Source organism: Mastigoproctus giganteus, chromosome 9 (genome assembly GCF_048544385.1).
Source record: "Mastigoproctus giganteus isolate SK-2022 chromosome 9, ASM4854438v1, whole genome shotgun sequence".
NCBI lineage: Eukaryota > Metazoa > Arthropoda > Arachnida > Uropygi > Thelyphonidae > Mastigoproctus > Mastigoproctus giganteus.
The window spans coordinates 183,508,277-183,528,896 of record NC_143583.1 but is presented as its reverse complement, the minus strand read 5'-3'; the positions used below and the strand labels follow the sequence as shown (position 1 = coordinate 183,528,896).

Genomic DNA, 20,620 nt, shown 5'->3' with positions numbered 1-20,620 from the left:
TTTGAATCTCTCGCAATAAATATGAAGGTTCTTTCCTATCAGATGAACGTTCAATTCTTAAAATATGTTCTTTCAAAATGGGATCATAATTTGATAACAACTCTACCATTTCTCTAAAATTTCCTTTATTTGTAGAAAATATGGATTCATCATGTCCAACGAAAAGGAAGATTCTGATTAGCCAGAAATAAGATTACATCTAAAAGCTAATTTAAAACATCTCACCATTTCTTTCTTTCTTTATCCAGTACTGTTTGATGAATGTAGCCAATAGTTTGTTGAGACTTCAACCCTGCTCTTTTAAGGTTTCCACTTCTCCAAGAATGAGAGCTGCTGTTCACTATTTTCATGGTCAGAAACCTTTGGGTTAAATTTCCACCAAGTTTTAAATCCTGTGATAAAGTCTGATGTTTCAATTTCTTTATTCTTCCATGAAAACAGTTTGCAGCAAAAACAAAAATTTCCTGATGATGGTGAAGAAACCATCTATGTTCTTAAAATTTTTTTCCGTTTGGCAGTGTCTTATACTCTGGGAAGTTAGCTGTTGACATTTCTCTTTAATTTTTTCTCCTACACTTTCAACAGTGTCAAAAGGTCCGTCCTTCTTTTGAAAATATTCACTGCCTTTCTTGATAAAATAAATTCTAAGTTATCTGGTACCAATGTAGAACAAAAAGTGACATTGAAATACTTTAAAAATATTTGTTGATGATCCTGCTCAGGTGGCTAACAAACTAAACGAGTATTTTGCATCTACATTCACACATGAGGAATTATTCAGGAAGGGGAATGCCAGAGGTGAAGTAAACTCTGGCAGTGAGCTAGATGATTTTGTAATAACTGAGGGCAAAGTGGAGGAGAAATTGTTGAGGATAAACATAAAAAAGGCACCCGGGGTGGATGGGATCTATCCAGTTATATTTAAAGGAGGCAGCAAAGGAAGTCAGCAAACCCTTAGCCATAATTATGAGAGCTTCTTTGGACTCAGGGGAGATACCAATAGACTGGAGATTTGCAAATGAGACCCCAACTGACAAAGGAGGATCAAAGGCTGACACAAGTAATTATAGACCTGTGAGTTTAACTTCTGTTCCAGGAAAATTAATGGAGGCACTGGATAAAGAAGCACTGCAGGATCATCTAGACAAGACTTCAGTTATAATGGTTTTGTTAAGGGAAAGTCTTGCCTGACCAATTTGACTGGATACTATGATGCAGTTACAAAAGAACTGGATGCAGGGAATAACTTTGATATTATATATTTGGGTCTTAGAAAGGCTTTTGATACTGTTACACATGGAAGACTGCTGCACAAATTGGAGCAGTGTGGCATTGGAGGCAAATTGCTGCTATGGATAAAGGGATGGTTGAGGGAGGAGGAGACAGAGAGTGGTAATCAGGTGATATCAAAGTATCGCCTCCCCCGATACTTTGCCTAGTGGAGCTCGTCTCCACTGATCTCTTTGATGATGCCTATTCTATCATCCCTATTCTTCTATCTGTTTTCCCCCAGTCTTCAGTCTTCCCCCTCTCTCACTAAAAACTGACTGAGTACACCCCTTAACAATGCCGCCAAATTTTAATCAACATACAGCAGCTCAGCTGCAAAAACAGGAAAATGAGTGGTCTAGATCAAGCAACTGTAGCCCAGACAAACAAGCACTGACTATGACAAACATTTTAACAAAAATAGCAGATCTGTCTATCCCACAGAAAAAACTGAGGAAGCAGGCAGTCCCCTGGTGGTGCCCTGAACTGACTATACTCAAGAGAAGGGTGCACCAAGCGAGGAGAAATTTTCAAAGAGCCAGAACATCTTGGCCACAAAATGAAGTGGATGCACTGAGAGATTCTTATAGAACTCTCAGGAATCAGTATACAGCCCTCATAAGGGACAAGAAAAAGGGTTATTGTTCCACTGGAAACAATAACCCTTGGGGAGTTGTCTACAGAATAGTGACCAACAAGCTGCCAAGAGGAGATGTCTTAGAAACTACTGTCAAACCAGATAGAACCCCAAACATGTGTTGGGTGGACTCTGTAAATAACATCCTAGACAGTATTATTCAAAGTGAAACTGGGGATCTTTCCCCAACCTAACTGGACATTATAAAAGAAAACACTGAATATGACAATGCCAATATTGAACCTCTATTCACTATACAAGACTTAGAAATAGCACTATCTAAAACTATAAACAATAAATGCCCAGGTTTTGACCTCTTAGAGGTTGAAATTATCAAAAAATTACCGGAAATAGCACCAGACAAATTAATAGTACTATATAATAACTGTATAACAGAAGGTATATTCCCAAAAATATAGAAAAAAGCAGTGTTAAGACTAATTCTCAAAAACCCTGAAAAACTCCTTACTGATCCCAAATCATATAGACCAATAGCCCTACTCCCAGTACTAGAGAAAATATATGAAAGACTAATATATAGCAGATTAGCCCAATATTACAGAGAAGCAGGTTTACATTCAAATAATCAGTATGGTTTTAAGCAGGACAACTCTACGCAAACCACCTACTGACAACAGTTAAAAACACAGAGGAGATATATATGCTGGCAATCTCCATTAACTTTGCTGGGGCATTTGACTCACTCTGGTGGCCTAGTGTCCTTGGGAGACTCCGCCAGGCAAATGCCCCACAAAACCTCTATAAGGTAATAAACAGCTACCTTACAGACCAAAGTGTCTCAGCATGCACAAGGTTCCAGAAATTGACATGCACATCCTACTGCCTGTAGGGTTCAATCCTTGGCCCTTTCTTCTGGAACATTGTTCTGGATGAATTTCTGGCCTGGGATCTGGGCCCAGTGGAAAGCCTGGCTTGCAGATGACATGATTCTCCTTGTAAAAGGTAACATGCGAGTGGTTGTAGAGCAAAGATCAAATGCTGCCCTTTTACAGCTGCAGGAGTGGGTACAAATGCACATGCTCAAAATATCGCCTGAAAAAAAACCAAACAAACACTTCTAAAAGGCAATTGGGACATAAAACGTCCACAAATCAAAATTAACACAACCACTATAAAAATGGTAACAGAACTAAAATATCTTGGAGCGGTCTTTGATTCAAAATTAACTTTTTACCCCCATTTGATCTACTTGGCAAAGAAAGTGAGAAATTATGCAGGTATGACCAACAGGATCAGTCGAGCAGACTGGGGACTCAAAAGAAAGACCTGGCAATCATATACTGTGCAATGTTCCTACCTGTTATCACCTATGCAGCTGGTGCGTGGTTCACCTGCTCGGCCATAGTAAGAAATAGGAATAAATTAGAATCGATACATAGGACAATACTACTCACTATTACCAGAGCGTCGCACAGTAAGCACACCTGCGCTACATTGCACCGGAGCTCTCCCACTTTACCTGGAAGTAGCCAAAAGAGGCTTATATTATAGATTTAAAAAGGGCATACCCACAGAATTTCTGGGGATAGCCCTTGATACAACCAACGCCTTCAATGATTAAAAAAAAAAGAATAGCCACAAAGCTCCATGAGCTATGGCAAACAGAGTGGGAGCAGGAAACCAGAGGTCTGGTTATCAAACGGTTTCTGCCACAGGTGTCAATGGCACCCAAAGCCATCTAAGTGGTATGCCCCTGGACTTTTTACAACATTTATATTGACAGGTCATGGTCCCTAAAGGCAAAACTAACCTCCTTAGGGCTGACTGATGACCCAAACTGCACCTGCGGCGGGAGGGAAGACTGGGAACATTCTATATGCCATCCTAAGAACAGAGCTAATAGCACAGATTGGGCCCCTTCCCAGGAGAGAAGAACATCTGTTCATCATATAAGAGGAAAATTATAAAGCCTTTACATCTTTCATACAGAAAGTATTCAAAATGCGCAGAACAATCCAAAGAATAGCAATTCAGCACCCCCCCAGCAATTAAACAATAATCAATAGTTAAATTGCCCAAGTTTCCCACCACACCCAGAAGATGACTTAAAAACTGTCAGGATAGCAGTATTCAGTGCCCTGACAGAAACCTGACATGACAAAACTCCCCAGGACTAACCTGCCATGTGTAGGAACCTGGGGCCCCACACCAAATAAGTAACTATGTAGGGGAGGAAGATATACAGGCAGCCAGGGAAGCAGATTAGCTGAAAAATATCAGTAAGTTGGTAGCAAGGGGATGCAATATAGAATGAAAGAAGAATGAATGAATGATAATGAAAGACAGAATGAATAGGTTGGGCACTGAGTGAACTAGGAATTATGGTAAAAGGGAATAAATGGCAGTTTTGGTGAAAGAAAGAGTGACCTAGCATGAGGGAAAGAGAGAGTGAATGGGAATGAGTGTAAGAGCAAATGTAATTGGCCGAAAGAATATAAGTTAAAAATAACTCACACTACTTTATATACTAAGAAACATTTACTAACCACATAAACACTATCACTGCATTCTCCCCTGGCCTGCACCATAACTGAAGAATAAGTTGAGGTGCCCAAGAGTGCAGTGCAGAAAGCAAGAGTCAAATAAATGAAATGCGAGCTAGAAGAATGAATGAAAGTGTAAGTGCGTGAGAAAAAGAACACAAACCATAAATGCTACAGCTAAGTAAACACTAACCCTAGTTTTAATTAGTATTTAAATTTACATTACTCATACAGTCGAGGCTGAACTCACTACGCTGGGTCGCCAAACAACAGCTGCTCCACACCACCGACCCACAACTGGTAAAAAGATACATCGTATCAATCCTTTACCCGACAATACTGTATGCTTCAGAGATATGGGCCTCAGCCGCCGAATCCAACATCAAAAGAATATTCTCTGCCGAATTCTGGCTTCTAAAATGGGCCAACAGCAAACTCCACCTTCCCCCAGCTCTCAGATCAACGCAGTTAGCAGAAGCTCTTCAACTACGCAGGCTCCGGTCCTACATCGCAGAAAGAAGGCTGCTGTTCACCATCAAGATGGCCACCGGTAAAATTACAGAGCTGAACTTCTGGGATCACTGCTCTTGGCGCATTCCTCCCCCTTATCTCCGGTCTTCAGCACAGCTGCTAGCAAACCGTAACCGGCTAGTACTAACTGACAGATTCCTGCCAAAGAAAATGCTGCCCTCACTGCAGGCCATCGACGGAGACCTCCAAGAAGTGGTCAATAATAAAAAATACAGGAAGGGTATCCTCATCGAACTGAAAATGTAAAACTGTGCTTTGTTAATAATCTGATTTATCTTTTTTTCTCATGTGTATCTCTTTTGTAAATGTTTTGTTAACCCCTGGCACCACCATGCCGTGACGGGACTAATTGTATGTCTATCATTGCTGCAATTAAAGATTCTATTCTAAAGATTCTATTCTATACATCACTGGATCCCCCCTAGTGTGTGAGAAAAAGATGAATGAGTGTGAGTGAAAAAAAAAAAAAAAAAAATATATATATATATATATATATATATATATAAAACTTGGGGGGAAAAAAAATTATAAAATAAGAAAAAAGTAATAAAAAAAATAAAAAAAAAAAGAATGCAAGTAGAGTGAGAATACAGATTATGAATGAAGTAAATGTTTATGTGGCAGCGTGAACCCACCCCTTTGCCTGGTGGGTTCCCGCTGCCAGCTAACATATCCCACTCCCAGAGTGGGATGGGCTCTCTGTCTCCTCCCCTCCCTACCTCCCCCGATACTTTGCCTAGTGGAGCTCATCTCCACTAATTTCTTTGGGGATGCCAACACTATCATCCCTATTCTTCTATCTGTTTTCCCCCAGTCTTCAGTCTTCCCCCTCTCTCACTAAACTGACCGAGTACACCCCTTAACAATGCCGCCAAATTCTAATCAACATCTAAATTCTACTGGTTTGTTGTAAATCTCTAAGACAACTAACACTATTATCTTTTATCTAACGTATAGCCTCACTTCTAAATTTAATAACATCAAAATTTTGCCCGACTTATTAGGCCTTTTAACACATCTCTCTAGCATTCAACCCCAACCAGCAATCCCATTAAGCATTAAGGTCAAACACGTAATTTTTTTTTTTTTTTTTTTAGGTCCTAGCTGCTGAAATCCCAGGAAACTAGGTGGCAGGATCTGCCAGAGCAACTTGTGATACTGGACACACCTGGCTAGTCTCCATATGGTTGTTTGGTTTTTATGAGCATTAGCAACTAAGGCCATATTGCTCCGGGGATATGTGGTGGTCATTCCCTGACCTTACCGCATCCTCCGTATTTGGTGGTCACGGGCTCGAACCCCGGTCTGATCACGAAGCTTGTGCTATGCACTGCTGCTCCTACCCACCTGGCTATGTAGGTGCCCTCCACATGGTGAGGTTTGGGCAACATCGGGCCCCACTAGGGACCTGGCGGCCAATAAGCCAGACAAACAATGGGCACAACACAATCACACTGCACAGACATGGCCCACACACTTTCAAGTCTCTGGCTTGACAGTGTACTGTCCTCGATACAGCGAACACACAGAGGTGGGAGAAATCCTAGGTGCCGTCTGACATAAACATACCTTATGCCAACCCCCAACGAAGTAGTTAAAGTTCTAGGATCCACAGCTTTAGGTACTTACAATAATTATATTAACTGCATTTTATTTCAGGTAATTTGTTTTTTAGCATACAGGTTCTTTCAATTCTTCCATGGTTATTACACCTAATAGCTCAACTCCCCTACCAAATACTACAAAAATACACTGATAATTACCTTTTTGTCTGTCCACGCACATGCACGCCGACCGGGCTAGCCGGGTGGGTAAAGTGCCTGCCTGGCAACCCAAAGGTCGCAGGTTTGAATCCTGCCTCGGGCTTGGATCGGAGTAAAAATTCAAAAACCTTGGGAGGTGCAATATGGCCACAGAAGCCGATGGTGCCAACAACTAACAAAAAAAAAACACACACAGTCGAACTTGGTTATAATGAGCATCAAGGGACTTACAAATTTCCTCGTTATAACCATTACTCACTATACCACTGAAAGCGGAAATGGGAAACCCCTGGGGCTGTTAGACAATGAGCACTTAATCAGTGGTGTTAAATCTATCTCCTATTTTGGGCACCTCCGTAGCCAGGTGGGCAGGAGCAGCAGCGCGTAGCACACGCTTCTTGATTAGACCGGGGTTCAAGCCCATGACCACCAAATACGGAGGATGTGGAAAGGTCAGGGAATGACCACTGCATATCCCCGGAGCAATATGGACTTAGTTGCTAATGCTCCTAAAAACCAAATAACAACACAACCTCCTATTTATTTAAATTCTCAATAACTTGATAAAAAGATAGATTCAAAAAACAAAAGAAATATTAGAGAGAAAAAAATAATATAAGTATATACCTACATATTATTTGTATTAATATGCTTGTATAAACTACAATACACTTAATATTAAACAATTTATTTGTCTGTAATTTAAAACCATACACTTAATACTAAACAATTTATTTCTCCATAATTAAAAACAATATTAATTAATAAACATGATTTCAATTAGTCTTTATTTATGAATCTTAAAATTGATGTTTGTTTTAAATTTTCACTTTGATATTTCTTAAGTTTCCCCTTAAAACACTCACTGTGTTAAAAGTTCCATTATTACTCTAAGTTCCTTCAAAAAAATTGACTAATGTGCCCATTGTAGCTTGAGCTTGTGAGATTGTCGGCACTGATTTTGATTCACTTTCACTTATCATATCATCATCACAATTATCTTCTTTATCATCTTTGTTGAGCACAGCCTCTACAATGTCACTCTCTGTAGGAAGACCACTAGGCAAATTGCTGCTATGGATAAAGAGATGGTTGAGTGGGAGAAGACAGAGCAGTAATCAATGGACACTGCTCTTTATGGACTAATGTTATTAGTGGTGGGATTCTTTCTCTTGCTCAGATTAATTGCTTGAGAGGGCATAAATTCAAATTGAGGAAAGACAGTTGTTGAATAGATGTGCGGAAATTTGCCTTTAGCCAGCAGGTGGTTGATTGCTGGAACAAATTTCTGTCTGTCATTGAAGAAGTTGACAGCTTAAATAAATTCAAGGTGTATGTGCATGTATGGGTGGAATGGCTTAGAAGTGGAAGAATAAGTGTCATTGATGAAGATCACTCGGAATTTCAGACAACTTCAACAATGCTAAAACAATTCGAATGGATGGGTGAAATGGGAAGGGTTTTTTTTTTTTTTTTTTTTGGCTGATGCTGTATAAGCTTGCTTTCTTGCATCATATGCCTCTATTAATGCTAATGCTAGTTAATAAGTTGTCCTCAACTTGTACAAATTCATCAACGTTATTATTAAAACCTACAACGTTGTTACGTAGAAACCATCATTTAATTTCATTTGAATTTAATTTCGATTTCTTGAAGCAATTTGATATGTTTGTCGAAGTAATGTTGTTCCACGCATCATTCAATAAATTTATAGCATCCAATATCAATGTAGACTCATTAAGTTCCTGTTCTCTTTGACTGATTATATGTAGAACTATAAATCTTTTATATAACCCTTTCAAACTCTTGATTACACCTATGTCCATTGGTTGTAAAATTGATGTTGCATTGGGAGGGAGAAACACTAGCTTAAGGTTGGACAAATTTTGAATCTGGGGATGTGCAGGACAGTTATCAACTAACAATAAAATATTTTTCTTCTTTTTAAATAGCTCCTTATTGCAATCATTTACGTATTGCCGAAAAATGTGAGCAGATGTATTATTAAGGATCATATCCTTCAACCAATGAGATCTGTTCAATCAAGTAATGCTGATAAGAATTTAGCATCCATACTAAGAGTCCATCTTACTATATCTTTTTCAAAAGCTATGCTAATCATTATAGGTTCAGACCACAGTGACCATAAAACAAAGAACTAACTGTTCAATCACACAGCTACTACTTAAAAATAGTTGTCAAGTTGGATTTCTTAGTTGCCATGGCAACCATGTTTGTTGGGCCCTGGCTTACCTTTAGCTTCCTGTCTTGGCAAGAAAGCAGCACAGATGTCAAAAGCAATAGCCTAAACATCAAAAGCTATCCTTCAAGTGGCAAAAAAGTGAAGCAACTTTTTAAGATTCCCTTCAGGTTCCTTCTGGACATTTGAGGGGCAGTACACAAAATCAGTGACTGATGTCATGTGTCATAAATTGGGCAATCTTGCAGGATGGTCCATAAATGTCTAGAGAAGCAAAAACACCACATTCACTTGGGCTATGCCACAACCTCAGAAATGGCAGAATACAGTACTGGAGAGAACCACATTTTAATCATTCAAAGGCAAAGATTTCACAACGTGGATGCATACCAGCAGATATATATTTCACTGTTTCCTGCTCCTTTACAATGTCAAACAAAACACCAGCAGATACACAATTTCATCTGACTTTCTCTCGTCTTTAGCCAGTTTAGACAGGGAACTCAACTTAACTCAAACCTTTTTAGGTAAAATAGGTATCCCACACCAAGTGACAACTTTTCTCCATCCTTCCAGTACCATGCCTTCTGCCAGCATGGCCCTTTATTTGACCTGGGGCAGTGCATCTCCCTGCAACAATACTGTCATTAGGACCCTGCAAGGTGAGGGGGGGTTCTACCACTTCTACCTATGAGTTTGTGATCTGGACATCAGCCACAACAACACCAAGCTCCTTCAGAGGTTGGCCAGATTTGTTGCTACCAGAAAATAAATTAAATAAATTGTTTTTCTTTTCAGTATCACTAGTTCTCTCCAGAGATGTATTCAGGGGTGGGAAGAGGGGCATATGCCCCCCTTAACCATGCATACAAGTGCTCCTAGGTCTATCTAAAAAAAAAAAAAAAAAACCACTTAAAAACCTGCAAATCACGACACGTTTACGATACCTGGATACGATAATGGTTCTCGATTTTCGTGTTTCTCCAGTCATACAGAGGATGATTTCATATTAATCATACACTGAGTGGACAGAAATCATGGGATACCTAGTAATGGGTTAGCCCACTTTTCGCCCAGATAAAGGCAGTTCCACGCCAAGGCACTGAGTCCACTAGTTCACGAAAGCATTCCACAGGTATTTCCATCTATGCTTGCTGCACCACTGTCCATAATTCTGTTGTGTTCCTGGTGGAAGATCCAAGGCTCAAATAGACCTTTCCACAGCATCCTAAATACTCCATATAAATACATCCTAAATACTCCATAGGATTCATGTCCGGTGAACGGGAAGGCCATTCCATGATGGTAAAATCTGCAAAATGCGCTTCAAACCATGTTCTTGTCATCACGGCTCTGTGGGGGGGGGGCATTGTCCTGCTCGAAGAGTCCATTCTTCTGGGTGCATGATGACCACAGAGGGATGCAGATGGTCTGCAAGGATGGACAAGTAACTTGGACCATTCAGAGATGCATCTAGACATACCAGAGGTCCTAACATGTGCCAGTTGAACATGCCCCAGACCATAACCGGCTGTCCACCTGCCTGAACAGTTCCTTGTTGACATGACAGGGTGCAAAACTTTGTGCAATTTCTACCAGATATGCACCCTCTCAAAATAACTGGAAACGGGACTCAGGAAACTTGTCTCCTATCATCCAAGGTCCAGTGCCGATGTTCTTTCGCCCAGTTAAGGCGTAGAGTCCTGTGTCATGGTGTTAGCAATGGGACTCTGGGGGTCGGCAGCTTCCATAACCTATGATCGCCTGATGGTCCTGGTGACCATTAGGAGATCATTAGGCACCTCCCTCGTTGAAGTCAGCGGTGAACTGTTGCTCTCCGGTTGGCTGAAACAATACGAGACAGACATAGACGGCCACGTTCATCTACCACCTTTCTCTGTCCACAGCGCTGTCCACGATGAGATGTTATTCGGAAAATGGCATATTCCCGATACACTTTGATACTGTTGAATGGGGATAGTGAAATTTCTGTATCACCTCTGCGATAGAGTGACCCATGTGTCGGGCACCCACTATCATCCCTCTTTCAAAGTCGGTTAACTCATGACATTTATCCACACTGACATCGAATTACTGTCTACATGAATGCAGTGTACCTATATACCTGCCAAGCGGTGGGTTCGTCCACTAGTGACAGGGGTGAGAGTGTCACATTGCCCAGGAACCCCATGAATTCTGTCCTTTCAGCATACTATTTCTTTTCTTTGCAGTTTTGCAAGCTTCAAATTTTTTACACCAACAACATCCTGGAAATGTTGAATATTCTCCAGCTGGTGTAAAGTGACAGCATACAGCATCAAGCAAAAACTGGTTGAGGAATATCACAGAAGTGGGAATTCAATTGTTTCTGCTCAAAGAAGATAACGACAGCACTTCAGTATGCATGATGGATCAACAAACCACACATTTTTGAGGTTAGTGGATCAATTTGAGAGAAACAGGCCATGTTTTAAAAGAACGGGAAGATCATGCAAGCTGACTGTCATTAATAATATCAGAGAGATTGGTTGGTTAGTTTGAGTTTTATTTGAACATTAGCAACTAAGGCTATAATGCACCAAAACTAGATCATATAAGAGACGGTAGTTAAGTTTTCAGTGACCTAGCGAATTAGGTCACTAATGAGAGAGAGAGAGAGAGTTATTTGTTATTTGGTTTTTTTAGGAGCATTAGCAACTAAGGCCATATTACTCCGTGAATATGAGGTGGTCTTCCTGCCTTTCCGCATCCTCCGTATTTGGTGGTGACTGGCTCGAACCCCGGTCTAATCAAGAAGCGTGTGCTACGCACTGCTGCTCCTTCCCACCTGGCTACGGAGGCGCCGAGAGAGAGAGAGAGAGAGAGAGAGAGAGAGAGAGCGTTGATGAAACTCAGGAAACCTTGTTGTGTAGCTCAAGGAATAAGGAAGATTTATCAAAGTTACTTCTCTGCATATCCTTACAATTCTCAGCCAAGCACTAACACCAAACATGAAAGAACAATGTGTTCAGTCTGGCAAAGGGCACTTCATTTAGGTGGCTATATGAATAACCAAAATACAAGATTTTTGGACTCTGGTGAATCCACACATTATTGCAGTGTGCACTCTACATTTCAGGGTCAGTGTTTGTCAATGGAAACATGACAAGTGATGTCTACCTTAGTGTAAATAGGACCACTTTTTTTGTCTATTTTTGTGTGGTTATGGTATTGATATAGATGAATAGTTTCAACAGGATGATGCAATGCCCCATACTGAAAGGGTTCCTGGATAAATATTTTGGCAACAGGATGTATGACAAAGGACTAGTGCAGCCTCCAATGTCATTTGGGTTACAATCATGTAATTTTTATCTCTGGAGTTATCCTTTGGGATAACTCCAGAGATAAAAATTATGAACCATTTCTGAGGTGAACAAAATGATTGAAGATGAAATTTTTTTCTGTGTCAAAGGACATGGTGAATATTCTTTACAATTTCATACTCTATGAAAAGTTACTGATGAACATGGATGATATACTGAACAAGATAGTGACATAAATTTCCCAGCACTGCTAAATATAGTGGAAGTGTTAATTTATTTTCTAAACAATATTTTATGTTCTGCTGATAAATAAAATGGTATGATGAATAAAAAAAAAAAAAAAAAACATCCTGTAAAAGTTTTAGTGAAGACAGTTGGCAGAATGTTCTAAAAGAAACATGTCTAGATTTTTATATATTTATAAGGCAAGTAGCCTTTTTGATGAACTCTCATCATATGCAATTGTTTTTCTTTAATGCATAATAGATGCTTTTTTATTTTATCTTCTCTAGTAAATTATTAAAACAGATATCTTTAAAACCAGTCACACTTTTCATGCTTTGTAAGGTTACTTTCAGGCCAAGAAATTTTTTACTTACCAGTTCAATTAGTAAATTAAAAACTTCTTTATCTATCAAGTTTTTTGAAAAATCTAGTAATATTTCACCATATTCTGGAGTTTGCAGTATAATGCTAAAAATAAGAAAATACATTTTTTAATAAAAATTACTGAAAAAACTTCCAGTCAGTTTTAATTCAGTTTATGCTATTATATAAGCAATGGTTCAGCAATCATTATATAGTGAAACTTAAATAAAAATAAATGTACAAGGTATAATAAATTATGAATTGTAACTTGACTATTTGAACATTCAGTGAAATACACCATTCTTTGTTCGTAATAGTAGATTGCAATTAATGGCATCAATTTAATTGTATCTTATATTGTGACTGTCTTCACAATGAGTTACATGTATTGCACTACCTCAAATAAGTTGGAGGTTTAATGGCACATAAGCTGCTATGTGCCATTAATAAGTAAATCTTCACCAATGGAGAAGACTATTGTTACTTGTGGTGTTATACTTCATAACTGGGTTGGCATGATTTGCAACACCAGGATACCTGCCTACCTACCGATGATAGGCCAATTAGCCTTGAAGCGGTGCTGTCTGGGTGGTAGTATCAGCCGAGAATAAGTAACCGTCTTCTCCATTGGTGAAGCGTTACTTATTTGAGGTAGTGCAATACATGGTAACTCATTGTGAAGGTAGTCACAATATGAGATACAATTAAATCGATGCCATTCATTGCAATTTACTATTACAAACAAAGAATGGTGTATTTCGCTGAATGTTCAATAGTGAAACTACCCAAATTCATTAATTTGATTGTAAAAACACAAAATGATTTTTTTTAAATTGATATCTGCATGAGAAATTACTATTGTTAGCCATACAGTGAAAGTAGTACTAGACTTTTGCTAAGCTAACCCAAAATAAATAAACAAACTACTAATATGGTTCTCTCTTCATGTAGGCACCTATCCAGCTGGCTCTTGAATTTTCACAGGCCAAATTTTTGCACTGAATTTCTCCAAGTTCAGGGGCTCACATCTGGTGAGTATGGGCTTGGCCTCAGGCTTCCTTGCACCATATGGCTAATAATAATAATAAAGTTACATTTTTGTTTTGTGTGCAGTGAATTGTTTTAAATTTTGTGCACAGACACAGAGTACAAAAATTAAAACAATTCACTATGATTTTAATTAAATTATATGGCATAATTTAACACTATTAAACTGTAAATGTTTATAATGCCTGTGCACATGCAGTCTCCCACTGCATGTGCAACAAGTAGTATTACAAAAAAAAAAAGTTTATACTTAACTGTTTCTTATATGTATTTTGTGTGCTCTAAATCCAAAGGCATCAATGGGGGTTTTCTCCAAAAATATGGAAACTGAAGTTTTTGTGACAATTTATAGATATTACATGTGTATGCCAATGATTGATATATGAGCAGTAGTATTCATATAGTTCAGTATGGCTACTGAATGTAGGTATCACTTATCTCCAGACTTGTTCTGCTACATTTATGGATATTAGCATTCTATCATTCACACCTTCCCTGTTGCCAAAAAGTGGGTATCCGATTCCACATTGAACCTTACCAAACTATCCACTTTGACAAATGTGGAAGGAAATTCATTTCAGTGACTAGAATATGCTGCCTGAAAGTAAACGATGAAATCAAGCCTTCTGTTACTCTCAAAAATTTTGTATTTTGCTCCCTAGTTCTTTCCTCTTCTACCAGTGAAAATATACCTTCCCAACTCATTTTGCTAATTCCCTTCAGGGCCTAATATACCTCTATTAAGCCTCTCCACTCCAAGATGTAAGTTGTAAATCGGTCTGCTCTTCTAAGTCATTCTTCATATAGAATGTAATAAATTCCATTATTTCTGTTCCCCTACCTTTATGCAAAACCCTACATTTAGAAGCATTAAAGCTCAGTTGTTATTTTTCAGACCATTCGTGCAATTGATCTAAGCCATCTTCAAGAAAAGTAGCCTGGTTCTGGTAGTTAATCATCCCTTCTACCTTTTATCAAAAGGTAGAAAGGATGATTCTACCTTAAATTATCAGCAAGCTTTGAAAACTTCCCCTGCAATCCCTCATCGATGTCATTAACAAAGCTATGAAACAATTAGTCTCAACACTGACTTCACTTGATCCACCCTGAATTATGTACATCTATGGCTACCCTCTATCTCCTATCTTTTAGCCAGGCTTTGATCCAACAAACATTCTTGCCATTAATCCCAATTTGGTCCTGTTTATATAATGACTTTGTCATAGTAAACTAGATTAGCCAGGCAAGTTCCCGTTCATGAACCTATGGCTGTGATCCATTAACAATCCTATTTCTGTCAGGATGGTCCTACAATGAGGGGTGTACTGCCAATTTGCTAATAAAGGGATAGCTTGAGAAGATTTTTTTTTTTTTTTTTAGTCATTTCCAGCAGTATTAAATTTTGTTTAAAATTAAATGTAGAAAAACACAGCCATTTTTTAAAAATATTTAATTTTTTTTTACTTTGACAACTTCCAGTACTTACTGCATGAAAAAAAAATTACAGAAAAGAAAACATACTGGAGTACCACAAGCAGAATGGGGAAAAAAAAAACACGCCAAAAACTTTTTTTTTGCAATTGCTGCAACCATCCTTCCCCGATTTAAATGTATGCCTCTTTATGAGTGTTATAGGCACAATGTTAAGAATAAAATGGGATAGAATTTGAATATGGACAGTACAATGTGAGAGGAGGGATAGACAAGACAAGGGAGGAGGACTGTGCTCTTGGTTAAGTGCACATAGAATATAAGGTGGTGCACCCAGCTGACGTGGGTAGACAGTGTAATGTTGAGACAGTCTGGTGTAACATAAGCACTAAAAATAAAAGGAGAATAAGAGCATGCTAGCACAAGGAAAAAGAAGAAAGGAGAGTAGGAACATGCTATAGACCAAGTGACTGTGATGAATATGAAGAACCATAGTCAAAAACAGTGGGCCAGCAGATCGAAATGTCTTATAATGGGAGAACTTAAACTTTCTACATATTTACAGAGATTTTTTGGATGTATTGTGGACAACTGCTTTTTACACCATGTCAGAGAAACAAGAGGGGAAAAAAAAAAAAAAAAACAGTACAGTTGATCTGTTGCAAAAATTAAACCTAACTGTTGTCCTAGTGCAGATCTTGTTAAAGGTGAGTTTTAATTAAACTCCATGATACTTATCCTGAAATTTTATTACATGTATACATTAAATGTTTATCTTCATCTATATTTTCTTCTATTTGGAAGACAGCCTTGAAAATTCTTTTACAACCTGTAGGCCAACCTTGGTCTCTCACACACACACAGCTTTCTCTTTTAGAAAAGAATTATTATTTTCACAAAACCAGTTTGAATTTACTCCTGGCGTTGGCTCTGAAGATGCCTTGGTTTCATTCTTAAAATTCTCTCAAGAAACCCATTGTACCCATTATTCTCTCAAGAAACCCATAAATGTACTCTTGCTGTCTTCATTACCTTCAAGGATGCTTTCAACTCCCTTTGGTGGGAAGAGTACTGTGAACATCTCTGTTCCATACAATGTCCCTTATATATTTTTATTCTTATTCAGCACTATTTTTCTCAACAATCTGTCTGTCTCTTCACAGTTTCATTCTATCATTCATCAAGTCTTTCATGGATGTCTGCAAGGGTCCATTCTTGGACCCTTGTTTTGGAATATTGTACTTAATATTTGGTCAACCATATCATTAAGGATGACGATTTGGTTAATGAATTAGCACATCAAAACAATTTCCAAATTATTTATCCGCATTATGTTTAATCGTGGCATTATAGAATCTTGTTTAATTGTAGTTACATTTTGAAACTGTTTTGAAAAAGTAAAAAGGTAAATTGCTGCCATTATCAATCCGTTGCAGGATAGAAGCTTCCTCAGCAATTCATGTTGAGGGAATGGACCATAATCTGCCATGCTAGTCCAGTGGGGTTGCCAGATAGACCGTAATTCGCAGTCAGGGACTTGAACCCTGGTCTACTCAAAGAGCATGTGCAACTGCACTTCAGCCCCTGACCACTCGGTTATTGAGCCCACTTAATACCTGTTATTTAAATATCAACTTCATTCCTAATTTCCACTGAATTTGTATTTATTCTTCCATTTAAATATTTAACGTTAAATTGCTAAAATACTTCTATTAATCTTGTATCTTTATGCATTGTTTTGTACATATCTTCCTGATAAGTCTCAGGAACTCTCTCTCTCCCCCCCCACAAATTTTTTAAAAAATTATTTTATTTATTTTTTGCTGATACCCATGGTCTGAGCCACCAGGAGTAAGGGATCAATTTTCCTAGCACCCACTTGTATAGTACTTCCTCCAATGGATGCAGGATCATTGCCCTCCCTGGGCAGACTGTTAGTTCAGCCTGGTTCCTTGTGCCAGGGACAGGCACTGAGTTACAGCCCTCCTGGTGATTGCTGCTCTCTGGTGGCAAAGCAGCCAAACAACAGAACATAGCACAATCCACACAAACAATTCTACAGAGGCTATCTTCACAGTGTATACAGCAGAGTTGTACATGGATGTTCCTGGTGCTGCCTTCATAAATCACATTCTACATACATCTGATCTGATCTGATTTATTAGCAGTGACTCTTCATGCATTAAGAATCTAGATAAAGGACCTACCAGGTGGCATTGATAATAATATATTGATATGGGATTTACATAAAGATATAACTACCATCAAAAATAAAGGGAACAGATTTTGCTTTTGTAAAGGCAACTACAATGGCCATAGTTTTTAAATTTGTTTTGGTGGGACTAACTGATGAAGTTACCAACTACAAATTCTAACTGGAAGCATTCCAGGAAATAATCATAGCAGCTACTACTTGGGGTTAGGCAAGCTAAGATAGATCATAACCAAGTCTTTAGCTAAGAATTTTTTTGCTACTTTTATATTAATAATAGAAGTAAAGGGATAAATCAAATTGGCCCACTTGATATAAGTGGCATAACTACTGATTATCCTGCTCAGGTTTCTGACAAATTAAAAAAATATTTTGCATCTACATTCACATATGAAGCTTTTTGTGGTGGGAATACCAGAAGTATAGCTACTGGGAACAAAATGATTTTGTGATAGCTCAGAAGAAAACAGAAGAGAAATTGTTGAAACTAAAATTAAACAAGTCAGCTCGGGTTGATGAAATCATGCAATTATATTAAAAAGCAACAATAAAAGAGGCAAGTGTACCTTTGGCCATGATTATGAGAGGCCAATAACACTGGTCAACAAGGTTTTGCTAACATAGGTGAAAGTAAACATTTTTTGTTAATTTGTTTGTGCTGATTACGAATATGACAGTAAAAAGTTTCTATCACGTCAGAGTTTTTAGAAAAATGCAAAAACATTTGTTTAAAAAAAATGTAAAATAACTTCAAAATCAACGAAACCGTTCAATGTCGTACTCTGTACCTTTCCCGGTTGAATTTATTGTAACAAAAGGCATATCTGTTTAATGGTAAACTTATTTTTTTTTTTGTCCTCGCCTTTTCCCGTTATTATATGGGGTCAGCATTTTTATTGTTTTGGCATGCAATTTTTACAGCCGGATGCCCTTCCTGACGCCAACCCTGACCCTTTATCCGGGCTGGGAATATGCGGTGGTCATTCTTTGACCTACCGCATCCGCCGTATTTGGTGGGTACGGGCTCGAACCCCGGTCTAATCAAGAAGCATGTGCTATGCACTACTGCTCCTGCCACCTGGCTACGAAGGCGCCAATTTAATGGTAAACTAATACCTCTTTTTAGTTTTATGGCTCTCAGGAGTGGCCCCTCTGAGTTATATTGCTATAATCCTTATTATGCAGTAGCACATTTGGACCCTTCTATATTTCCAGCTCACAGGTGCCTCTGTGAAAGACAAGCTGTCTTTAGCACTTTAATGTACATTTTTGGAGTTAGTTTCGATCTGTAAGATCTAGTGGTAGGTTATGGTGTTTTAAAGTTCCAATTAATAAAGCAATTAAAAGTAATTGCATTATTGCTTGGATTACAGGGTGGTTTTATAAGTATCGTTGTTTCCTGTGTTTATGGGATTGTTGAGCAGTAGAACCTCATTATATTGTGAAGGAATGGCCCAACAGAGAAGAATACATTCCTGAGAAACTCAACATCAAATGCATGCCTTTAGTGAAACCTGAAATGGTGCTTCTCCCAGCTTTGCACATTAAGTTGGGTCTCGTGAAAAATTTTGTAAAAGCTCTGGACAAAAATAGTGAACGTTTCGAGCACTTAAAAAGCCAGTTTCCAAAAATGAGTCATGCCAAGTTGAGGGAGGGTATATTCGTAGCTCACAAATTAGCTTTTAAAGGAAGAAATCTTTGAAACTAAACAAAGCCACTGAATAAGATGCGTGGAAATCCTTCAGAGCTGTTGTTAGCGGGTTTTTGGGAATAAAAAAGTAAAGTAGAGAACTATAAAGAGTTGACAGAAGAATTGTTGCATAACTATCAAAGGTTAGGATGCCAAATGTTGCTGAAGATACACTTCCTACATTTGCACCTGGACTTCTTTCCGGACAACTTGGGATCTATCATAAGCAGGGGGAACAATTCCACCAAGATATGCACACTATGGAGCAGAGATATCGAGGACAATGGGATCCAGCAATGATGGATGACTACTGCTGGATTCTGATAAGGGAGTGCCATTCTGTTCATAAGAGGAAAAAATAACTGTAAGTAGTACAATTTCCTATTTTTGCCTCCACTTTTGTGGGTTAATTACTTACTTAAATCCAAATAGGTGTTTATAAAGTTTAAATATATTTTTTATCCATTTGAAGTGTTTACTGGTTGCCATTTCTATTTCAAGCAATTAATTTACAAGAAAAATAGTCAAGTACATTTAGATAAGTAAAAATTCAGTTTTTGGAAAAAAAAGGATCACAAAGCCATAACATGAAAACGTGACATGCTGCAAACTTTCTACTGTCACTTTCATTTTTAGCACATGCGATTTGGTCAAAATCAGTTGAATTCATTCATGTTATTGAAAAAAAGTTTAAAATTGTTGGCTAGTGTAATTATTCTTGAATCCATCCTTGGATTCAAGAAAAGTCCTTATGGATCAGAGATGTACAAATGTCCCTCTAATCAAAAAAATACAATCAAAGAGCAAAGTGAGTAATTACAGACATGTAAGCGTGACTGTATATGAACCAACATATACTCCCCGCAGTGACTTATGGAAGTGAAACTTGGGCACTCACCAAAAGCATGGAAGAGAAGCTGAAAACTACAGTGAAGATTAGAATGAATTATATAGGAATCAGACTTTTGGATAAGAAGAGAAACACAGGGATTAGGCAGTAAACACAAATAAAGGACATTCTTATCAAAACTAAAGAACTGAAATGGACTTGGGCAGGGCACACAGCTCGAAGACATGATGACACATGGACTAAGAAAATAACAGAATAGTATGAAACCTGGAAACAACAACAGAGATGGACAGATGAAATTCAACAGCTCGTGGGTAGTAAATGGATGACCATTATAAAAAACAAAAGGAACTGGAAAATTGCTGGAGAGGCCTTCATCTGACAGTGGATTGAAAATGGCTGATGACGATGAAGCTTGGCTACTGTTCCAGAGAAAATAATTTGGAATCAGTGGTTAAAGAAATATTGAAGGATCACCTTGACAGGAATGGAATCATATACTTTGATATCACTACAGCTTTTGACACTATCCCATGTGAAATGCTGCTGCTGTAGAAATCAGAGCAGCAATTTCATTAGGAGCAAGTTATTAC

At 38.3% G+C, this 20,620-nt stretch overlaps 1 protein-coding gene across 1 annotated transcript in view; it reads right to left on the bottom strand.

Moving 5' to 3' along the window:
• Positions 1 to 20,620, bottom strand: part of Pgi (glucose-6-phosphate isomerase) — a 251,466-nt gene that overhangs the window by 229,259 nt on the left and 1,587 nt on the right. Inside the window, exon 2 of the mRNA XM_090381526.1 lies at positions 12,809 to 12,902. Coding sequence (XP_090237652.1) covers positions 12,809 to 12,902 — 94 coding nt within the window. The remainder of the gene's footprint in view (positions 1 to 12,808; positions 12,903 to 20,620) is intronic.